Below are 10,871 nucleotides of genomic sequence, written 5' to 3' on the forward strand. Positions count from 1 at the left end.
TTCGAAACAAATGAAAATATTTATAAAATTAACTATCAAAGGAGGATTCGGACAAATAATTTTTGAATTCTCCCGTCTGAAAAGAAAAATAAGTTAGAAAGCAACAATAGAAAAGCCGAGGTCTACCATATTACAAACCATAAGAGAAGACTCACACACTCTCTTCAAATGTGATAAGTAAAACCTTTTTATTATGAAACGTAGTATTCTTTCGACAGCCAAAGCGTTTGATTGTTATATAAAATATACATTGCCTCTACATAAAGAATTAGTTCTCATTGGATCATCCTAAGTACTTGTCTCACCAAATCGTTGTAAAACAATTAAATCAAAGGTGAGTTTTTAAGATATCGACTGCTTTATTTTGAAATACATAAGTATGGAATACACAATAGTTTTTCCCTAGAAAACATACATTTTTCTCTCCATCCGATTGGAATAACATTTAATACATGAAATAACCTATTATTAAGAAATTTAAAAATAAAATTTCAGATCTGTAACTCAATCCAGCTTTGAACTCTTTTTCATGACGACTTTGATCAAAAATCGCCTAAAAGAACTTTTCCATTCTGAATTGTAGTTCTCTTGCAACTCATCTTATAGATGCATATGTTACTATCTAACCGCCTATATTTTTGTTATTAAAGCTGTAAAAACCCGAAAAATACCATATTAAAACCTTCAACTGCAATCGGACTGCTCTTTAAAAACTGTTTTATTTGAATCAAGTTTTTAGAGTATAATTACGATTCAAAGGCATATTTCGACGTTAAATAACTATATAGATGAAAGTTACATGTAAAAACAAGTGATGAAAAACATTGCAACATTCAAACTAAATTATTTAATAAAGTTATCTTGAATACTGTTCCTACCATATGTGTCTAATCATACAAAATTTAATAAAAAGAAGGATTTTATTTGGAAGTTAATTTTTCCTCTCGCTAAAAGTAAATAATAAATCTTATAGTACAACTTCAAAGATTTCCAGTAAAAAAATAAAGGTCAAATTATAATTGATTATTTCAGTTTAATTGTCAATTTTTTGCCGGATTTTTTAATGAATAATAAGATTACATTACAAGTTGTTCCGAAATTAAGTATATTTAGGCTGGGAAGTAATTAGGAGGGATTGAAATCACACAACCTGATTTTTGATGTGATGAAACCTTTTATGGATAAATCTTTGATGTTTGGAATGATTTGGAGACAAGTCAAGGAACAAAGTGAAGTAACTTGATATAGCTATATGGAGATTACGTTTTTAGAACAAGTATAGGTCTTCAATAAAATAACATCTATAATCTAGAAAATATTTTATAACCCTATGAAAACCAAAAATAATACATTCAAGACTCCAGTTTAAAAAATATGTATATACAGGGATATTTTTTAGAACTGAGATGTATGAGGAACGACATAGCACTCACTACATATTACCATCCTGTGAAAATCGACCTAGGTCGCCATCACCAATCACAATATTTTAAGCTGTCATGTAAAAAAAAGTTGTCAATACTGTTCGAGCTTTTCCTATATTATTTATGTTCAAAGTGAATGATAAATGTTTATATCTATTTCAGATGGAATGGGCAGCTATTTCTCCTTCCAGCGATATGGAAGTCCTGGAGTTGGGCTCCTTTATTGGAGACAAATATCATTTGTCAGATGATGCACAAGAAAAATTAGGAAACATATGTTGGAAACTTTGTGACTCTGAGTCAAGTAAAAAAACTAGACAAATGATCATGTTTAGAAACTCTATGGATACAGATATCATTCCCGTCATCCATTCACATGTTGAAGATAATTTATTTGTTTATGAGGCTATGATAAAGTGAGTAGGGTTAACATTTTTTTGACTATTATGAAAACAAGAAATTGAAATTTCATTTGATTTCATATACTAAATCCACCACTTTTTTTTAGCATAATAAAATTCATGTACATTTGCAAACTATACTAAAAATATCCCCATATTTATATTACAGGATAGCATATATTTACTGTTCCTTCTTTAAAGTTTAAAGTTTTTGCGAATATATCAATACATATATATATATATATATTATATTACATGAAGTCAATATGCAAACCGTCCAGCTCATTGAGTTCAAGAGATTAATTTATACCGAGCGCGTTGCTCGTGTCCTTAATTTAAATCAAGTAGATTTAAAGAATTAAAAAAACAAATTTGAATTTTTGAAATGTTTACTTTAGTCTGAGTAAAATATGTTTTAAAAAGTCATTAAAATCGAGGTTAGAATCACTTGATATATTTACAAGCTCATATTTTTACATAATATTTTTCCAATTGATAGAGTATTATCTGAGCTCACAATGCCAATTGAGGACTACGTTGATGTCTTCAATAATTCCAACGAATCTAATCAATATTGCCATGAATTGATAAACTTTTTGGATGAAGTGAAAAATAAGTTTACGAACAGTCCTTTACTGTGCAAAATAATACCCCCTGCTCATTATATTCTAAACGAGGTACGTCTTTTATACATCAATTATAACTTTGATGGTACTCATATACATGGTTCTAATTTTATGTATAGGATTTGTCATACAGCCACAAATGAGTCAAATATAGTAGAATATATATTTCGATTAATTATTAATATTTTGAACATACCAGAGCCTTCAAATACTATATTTGATCAATCCGTTTCATCTCAATCACATTCCATAATAACAGTTTCATCCTCCCGAACTCAACGTCAGAATCAAATAATTTGGAACTTTTTCGCTGCGGGTCTAGATAAGTTCATTCTATTGGCTATTGAAAAAGACACCGACTCAAATCAATGGTAGTCATTCAAAGATTTAGTATTCAGTATGAACCATATTTTTATTTTTTTGTAACAGGAGTGCTCAAATTTTGGAGGTCATTTCTCTGATATTCAAGGATCAAAGTGTGAGTCAACTTGAAAGTAATCTTAAAAAGTTGTTGGAAAATCCTGATTGGTATGAGGATGACAGCTCAGAGAGTAATTCGTCTTTTACACAAGAAGATACCTTTGTGAACGAGGACTCTTCAGACAGTAATACGGAAGAGGAAGACGGAAGTAATTACTATATCCTTACCATTGCCGGTTTTAGGGGCTTTCTGCACACTAATGAAAAATGAAAGGGTATTTTTTTAAAGGAAATTTATTATCCTACAAAATGTCATTTAGAATAAAATATGTAAGAAAAAGTAATAGAAAATTAAAATTCTAAAGTTCTAAAACATTTCAAATATGGCATTTGTTGAAAAAAAAAAAGAAAGAACATTTATTAAATTCACAAAAAATTTCCCACAAAAAATATTTTTTTTACTCTGCTGGATAATTTGCCCTGATGAACTTTTTTTTTAAAGCAATAAATAAAATAAAAATTGACTCCTATTTTCGTGTAAAATTTCTTTATCCTAGCAAAAAAAAATAATTAGTAAAAATCCTAAATTTCTTTATTTGGACGACACCTTTGATACTACTTTCCGTTTTACACAATACTTAATTGGTATCTCCTCAAAAATAATAATAACAGTTTGGGAAAAAAATTAGTATAACGTGATGCGCCTGGGAGTATATTAGCTCGTTGCAAAATCTCATATAAAGTCACATTTATTTTTTAAAATAAACTAGTTTTTTTTTTTTTAATATGAGTTGATCAAAGTTTCATTCATTTTATCATGTCATTTTTATACAATTCCATACAAACACTGTTTTTTTATATGACGCGCACGCTCGATTGTATCGCTATTTCATAGATCAAGTATCGACACTCAAAATAACTTATGTTCAGCATAGATAATTTCATACTTTACTTTTTTAATATAGATAAACAAAAAAAAATTCGAAATAAAATTTTCAAAATGGAAGAAAAGAAATGAACCCCGCAAATGTATCTTTGCCCCAAGCTCCGTTAACTGTAAAACCGACCCTGCTCCTAACATATAAGTTATATGAATTATCTTAATTGTATTTATTCAACATTAGATGCGAAGAGCCTAAAGAAGTACAATGATGACGCCATTGCTTGTCAGTCCTCTGACTCGGACTCAAAAGAAGTAAGTGGTTACTCATATTTTCATAAGTTAACAAATCAACAAAATTTTCAATATTTATAGCCTCCAAGTAAAAAAATATGTGGTCATTGGAAACCTTCAACATCAATGAGTGAAGCATCCAGCCCCCAATTAGAAAAGACTGTGAGAGAAATATTTAGTTATTCGATATCAGCTCCCCCCGGGGATTCTAAAATAGATCTTGAAGTCTCAGCTGGGTCATCATCCGATGACAATGATCAGAGGTATAATGAAATTCATCTTTCTTTCTCAAAATATGTAGGCTGAATGATTCGTAGTTAACAAAATATTTTCTAGTGCAAGTGTACCTCGACATAAAAGGAAAACTGTTGGGCCTCATGTATCAGCTTCAGAAAAGCGGGAAATTCGAAGGAAAAAGATCTTGAAAATAATGTATAATTCAATGAAGAAACGCAGAGAACAGGTTAGTCAATATTAATTGAACCCTCTTTGATTATTTTTTAATAAGTTGCACAAATTATTTTGTTTGTTTTTAGTCAATGGTTGATGAAGAAGATGTCTCAATACTTTTAACAGAGTTTACTATTTCTTTCATTCTGCGAGGCTATGGAAATCTCATTCAAAATTTAAGATTAAAATTAATGTCTCAAAAACCGTCCTCCACATTTACAAACACACATTCTCGTTTCCTATGGTTAATAACCTTCTTTATGAGCTTTGTAGAAGATTTGGAAGTAAAATTACCAGAGATTGAGTATGTACTTTTTTCAATGGCCTTTTAAGATTGATAACTTGGCACTATTTACATTCCATTTTAGACCAGTGTTTTCTCCAGAGATCATGTCCTATATTGTATTTGAAGGTTTACAAACATTTGAAAATCTTGAGATTGAATCAAAACCACATTTGTATAATGATACTGTGGTCAAAACGCAAGGGCGTCGTCTTCACTTGGTTGTTTCTGCAATAAAGCAGATTTTAATAACCATTAATTGGATGGATAATAATACAAAGGACTCTGAAACGCGTCTTAAAATACATAGAATCATTTTGTTACTTATGGAAATGAGCAATTTGAGACAATTTCATCTTCTATTGATTTGGAAATTCAATTTATCTTATCAAACAAGGTGCTTCATCAATGACGTCGTCATGTGCAACCATAAGCTACTTTTATTATTTGAAAAAGTTAATTCATCTGACAAATTTATAAAGGAACACTTGGAACAGTGAGTATAGCTACTTATATATGAATATAGTATGTAATTTAAAACTATTAAGTCATGTTTTTAAATGACAGATTTGCTACGGTAGAGGTCATGAGAAAATATGGTTATTGCCTAGAAACATTTGAAAGCAATACAGTATCATTAAACGAAGCTATTTTTACGATGATACACCATGTTTCCGTTGATTTAAATGCACATGAAGCTCTTTTGATACCTGAAATTCTAAATACATTCTCCAATCTATTGGAAAATGATCTCTTTGTCGGGGATAGGTGGTCCGATTTGATTGATTATGTGGTGCAAAGGTTAATGAATACCATACATGGGGATCCAATCAACGTACCTCCTCGTTTTGTAGAAAATGTAATAGAAGAAGATCAAAGCAGTCAGTATTTCAAAGCAAATGACCAACTACAACTTATACCTTTAAGAAATAACAAAAAAATAAATAACCTTCAATGGTATTATTCAGAATGTAAAAATAGCCAGGATCCTGTTGGATCCATAATTGATTTGTACAAAGAGGCAGAAAACGAAATATTGACACGAGAGTCTGTTCTTCAAGGATTGTTGTCCTATGGAATTATAACTCATGCTCAATATATCAAATTAGCTATAGTAAAGCCCACTTTGACGAAAAACAATACATCAAGCGACGCAACAAGGTCTATGATTTCTGAGCTTGGCTCACAAAGAGGGGAGTCAGAGAGTGGCCAAGATAATTTACATATTGCGGATGAAAACATGCAGCTTTCTTTTCCATCATCCTCAGAAAAAGTGTATGTGGAAGAAATTGAAGGCATCAAGGATTTATTATTGAGTCAGGGGAAAGAATATCTTATCCATTGGCTTCAAGAACAGATTTTACATGCTATACTTGTCAAAACTCATGCAAAATCCAAAAGTTCGGTCGAATGGAAAGAAGGAGTTTTAGAGCCCATTGCTTACTACTCAGTATGTAAGTATTCAATCATGACCTTAATTGATGATAAAATGGAGGTTTTTCATAAATATTTTTTATCTGTTCAGTTTGGAATGAGGGCATTCCCATGGTTCCTTGGAGTCTAAAAGAAGAATCTGGACTCAAAAAAATTTATTTCTTAATACTTCTGAAGAAAATTGGGATCTATTTACCTGCAGAAAGATATAGACGTTTCCCTAGGATACCATTCGAATGGTCAATTGATCATCTACAAGATATTTATAAAAAACTTGCTTCTGGTGATGATTTAAGCTTAGGGACGAAGTTTACACGCGCCAGCAAACAAATTGCAAATTTTGCAAAGTAATATTATTTTCGCTTAAATCTTCCTGGGTATTTACAATTTCTTATTCTTTCTATTTCTAGGCCCAAACTTCAAAATATAACATTATGGAACGAAGGTGCTCTATAAATTAATTTATTGATATTGTTTTTTATTTTTGTAGTTTATTCATAATATAAAGTTAATGTATACAAAGCTATGTAAAAATCAAATACACTAATTCTTATTTGTCAATAATCTTGATCTTTTAGTGAATCAGTTCTTTTGATAATTTGTTCTTTTAAAGATTCGTACTTCTTATGATTAGTTCTATCCATGATTCAGTTATTTTGGTTAAAGTAATTCAGTTATTGAGTTGGGGGCTTGAAAGGCGAGCGTTTTCACAAATTATAGTGCGCTCTAAATATCATGCTAATGAACTACACTGGGATACTTAAATATATTCATATTTCATTATAACTTAACAAAAAACTCAAGTGGGTATTTGATTGATGTTGAATGATGTATTCTATACTAAGGAACTCGCGGTATAAACGAATAAATCAGAGCTTTTACTCAAACGAGTCGTTCACAAGAACAAATCGTTCGGGAACGACACGACAATAGTCACTTTTGCATTACATAAATATACCTCATTTATATAAAATACATAGAAATAATTACTAAACATCTTCTTTGGTGGGATAAGATAATGATTAAATATAATTTAATACAATACAGTAATAATACTTATACAAATAATTCTTCAAATCTTCTCACCAATCTTAAATGTCGTTGATTATGAACTAAAACAGTTTCATTCGACGTTCTAATTATATTTTTTTTTGTATGGCTTCTTCTATATAGTCATTTTAATCCTATCTCATCTTTTCAAAGCCCGATTCTGAACTCTAACTTCTTTTCCAACATCAAACATTGGGAGATATTTTGTCTCTTTTCATTGACTTGCAATCTTTCATTTAATCTATACCCTCCCTTTCCTCTCCTCTTAAAGAATAAGACATATCATTCCAACTTCTTCTATACTGTTCCCTCCTTGTATTTGGAAAAGTAATCATTGGATGTCCATACACATACCTGTTGATAACCCGTGATCCCGTGGCGTATTCCATAATTCCAACACAAATTCATCCGATGTTTTAGCCACTAAAGTCTTCGGCAATTTCATTGCAGCTTCAGATAACCCATTTGATTGTGAATAATAGGGTGATTACATTCAGTGTTCAATATTCCACCTCAAAAAATACGACCTGAACTCATTCGAGCTAAATTGAGGTCCACTATCCGTTGCAATCTTATTAGGAATACCAGTGCTCAGAAAGATACTCTTGAGTACACTTATAACTTGTGATGTTCTGGGATCGGATCTACACATTCCATGTCTATCAAAATATACAAAAATATTTCTCCCCAGCATTTTCAAAAAGGTTACATGCTACTTCTGTGTAAATTAACGTTGATCCAAAGTCTTCTTGTATTGACTTTGGACAACGACTAGGAAATTTGTTTTGACATTACTCACATTTTTCAATTGAATATTTATATCCAAATTTATTCTGGGTCAATTGACTGCTTGTCGACATCCCCGCTTTGTTGCATCACTATCCTTATGTGCATAGCAAGACGCATTTCAAATTTCCTTCCTTGATTTCAAAGATATAATGTTTTTATCTTCATATATTGCTAATCAATCCTCTGTATTGAAGGTTACAAACGAATTTTGTTTAAGTGTTTGATTTGATGACAGTGGAAAATCCTCCGTAATAAAAACTATCAATATTTGTCATCTTCTGGAGCAAATTGCTTGAGTTTCTTGATTATTACGTCGCTCATTTTCCTACATATCACATGTCTTAATGAATCTTCTCTGAAGCTTGTCTCAGCAATGCGATCATTGTAGGTAGGACAGTCGACAGAAACACGCGAGAATGCATCAGAAATCTTGTCCATTCTACGTTATACTGATAATCCATTAACTTAGAACGAAGACGGAGTATACAAATATTTAATATATACTAATTAAGAATAGGAATTGAAGGATGATGATCCGTGACAAAGGTAAAATGTCAATTCCTTGTAATTATGTTGATATGTTTTCACTGCCCGAACAATTCCTGATAGTTACAGCTCCACCATCGCATATCTGCATTCCGTCTCCGATATAAAACAAGATCCACATTGGATTAATTTCAAACTCTTGTTTGGCTCCCAACCCCTTTTCTTGAAGCATCAGCGTGCAATGATTTAGGACGAGTTGGATTGAAAGAAAATAGAATCTCCAGTGAAGCTAAACATCACTTCACATTTTGAAAGGCTTCTTCATTTACACTCATATACATATAATTGTTTAATTTCTTTAGTATTCCAAGTTGTGGCTCTGTTTTTCTACTTATCTCTCCTGAAAATTATCTCAACTGATTTACTAATCCAATAAAACATCTCAATTCTGTAATTCTTGTTGGAGTAGGAGACATTTTAATTGCTGCCATCTTCCCTGAATCAGGTCTTGTACCACTGACTCCTATATTATGAACACAAAAGCTTACTTTTTCTTTTAGAAATATGAATTTCTCAGTGTTTAACGTAATTTAATAGTCTCTACATCACTCGAGGATCTCTTTTATTCTGCTATAATGATTAAAAATTTCTCATCGAAACTAATTATATGATCCACCACTTTTTGCATTTGTAACGCCAATTAGGATATCTTTTTCCAAGGCTACAATACTCCTCTCCAGCCGCTACAAATCCCATTGGAGCTCATAAATACATAAAACGGGCGCACAGCGTCTTGAATGTGTTAATTTTTGACATACTTGGTCCAATAATACCTGTCAATACCCATACCTGGCGTCTATTGCTTTAAAATATTTATTTCCTGGACTGACATATCTTGGTTTCTTAGTTTGACAAATGGCTCTTTTTAGCTCTTTACTTGATTTGATCACGTCCTTGCAAATTCGAATTCCGCCATTACTTTTAGAAACAACCACCATTGGCTGGCACCATTCCTTTACTTCATCAACCTTTTTTATTATCTTCTTCTTCACCATTTGCTCCAGTGTTTATTTAACCTTATATTTCATTGTAAATGGAATTCTATTTGGAGTACAAATAAGAATTCTTCATAGGCTTCTTTCAAATAAATTTTCATCGGATCACCCTCCATGCATTTCAGTTTTTCTTTTGTAGAAAACACGCACTTATATTCTTTTATAAATGTTTCTCGATTCTCTGGATCTTTTCTAACGTTGGGTCTAATGAAATTTTACATTCTGACTTACATTCTCGCATTCTTCATATTCTCGTATATCAATGGGTTAAGTTCCTTAACTATTTCGATTTGAACCACAAAAGTGCTATCCCAATTACATCTGGTGAGAAGAAAACTCCCTTCTCCACACTTTTTCCTTATGTTCAAATCCAACCATTACTTCCCAACTGTGTTCAATGTACTTTATCCAATTTGACCTACATAAATGGGCCATTATATTTTCTTTTATCTTTAAGACAGGCCTAACTCTTTGATCCCTATGGAATTGGTAACTGTGCAATCAGCTCCAGAATTTGGAAGTACTCTTGTAGTTATCTTTTATCTCAGGGCCTCAATAAAGCATAAACTGCGGGAGTCTTATCAGTTCCTAATGCCTTCAATGGATCACATTACATTTATTTTTAAATTTACAGCCATACCAAAGGATCCCTTTCCTCTGCACTTCCTACTCACCTAGCCAATCAAAACTTTAAGTTACTCTTAATTAAAGGACTCTTGGGAAAGAGCAGTTAAGGGAAAATAAACCATTCAATCAAAATGCAAGGAAGACTATACTATCTATCATGGACATCTCTAGCTATTTGGAATACATGCAGATGAATAAAAATGACCGCCGGCTCCAAGATAGGGCTTATTATAAGAACACTGAGAGGCAAAGGATTTGGAGAATTCATGATATGAGCTGTATCTACAATGCTTGTAAACTCTTATACAAGTTATGGGTCAGGAAACATATTAAGATCTTTCAAGGTAGAACGTGGATGCTATGGAATGATATCTCATAGCTGCAGTTCTTTGTATAGTTGCTGTGGATCCCTTATTTTTACAAATGAGGGATAACAAAGTATTGAAAAGAACAAGGATTGGTGGTTGGGAATCCATTTAGCCTTATGCAGATGATACACTAGCAATCATAGCGGCTGGAAGAGTTTTAACGATAGCATCCATCATTGAAATATATAGGCTTCTTTCATGGTTCAAGATTTTGTCAGATCTAAAAATTAATATAGAAAAATCCGAGCTAATATCAAACCAAAAATGACATCAACTCACTATAC

At 31.8% G+C, this 10,871-nt stretch overlaps 1 protein-coding gene across 1 annotated transcript; it reads left to right on the plus strand.

Annotated features, from left to right (window-relative positions):
• The first annotated feature begins 200 nt into the window (after window positions 1-200).
• On the plus strand, window positions 201-6,776 carry LOC121131333 (protein timeless). Its single transcript, XM_071893925.1, has 13 exons — window positions 201-334; window positions 1,587-1,840; window positions 2,325-2,502; window positions 2,571-2,822; window positions 2,881-3,080; window positions 3,996-4,066; window positions 4,127-4,308; window positions 4,382-4,508; window positions 4,582-4,799; window positions 4,864-5,274; window positions 5,346-6,232; window positions 6,304-6,559; window positions 6,623-6,776. The coding sequence occupies exons 7-13, from the start codon at window positions 4,172-4,174 to the stop codon at window positions 6,666-6,668; spliced, it is 2,082 nt and encodes a 693-aa protein (XP_071750026.1). The 5' UTR covers window positions 201-334; window positions 1,587-1,840; window positions 2,325-2,502; window positions 2,571-2,822; window positions 2,881-3,080; window positions 3,996-4,066; window positions 4,127-4,171; the 3' UTR covers window positions 6,669-6,776.
• The last annotated feature ends 4,095 nt before the right edge of the window (window positions 6,777-10,871 follow it).

This window comes from Lepeophtheirus salmonis, unplaced genomic scaffold (assembly GCF_016086655.4).
Source record: "Lepeophtheirus salmonis unplaced genomic scaffold, UVic_Lsal_1.4 unplaced_contig_451_pilon, whole genome shotgun sequence".
Taxonomy (NCBI): domain Eukaryota; kingdom Metazoa; phylum Arthropoda; class Copepoda; order Siphonostomatoida; family Caligidae; genus Lepeophtheirus; species Lepeophtheirus salmonis.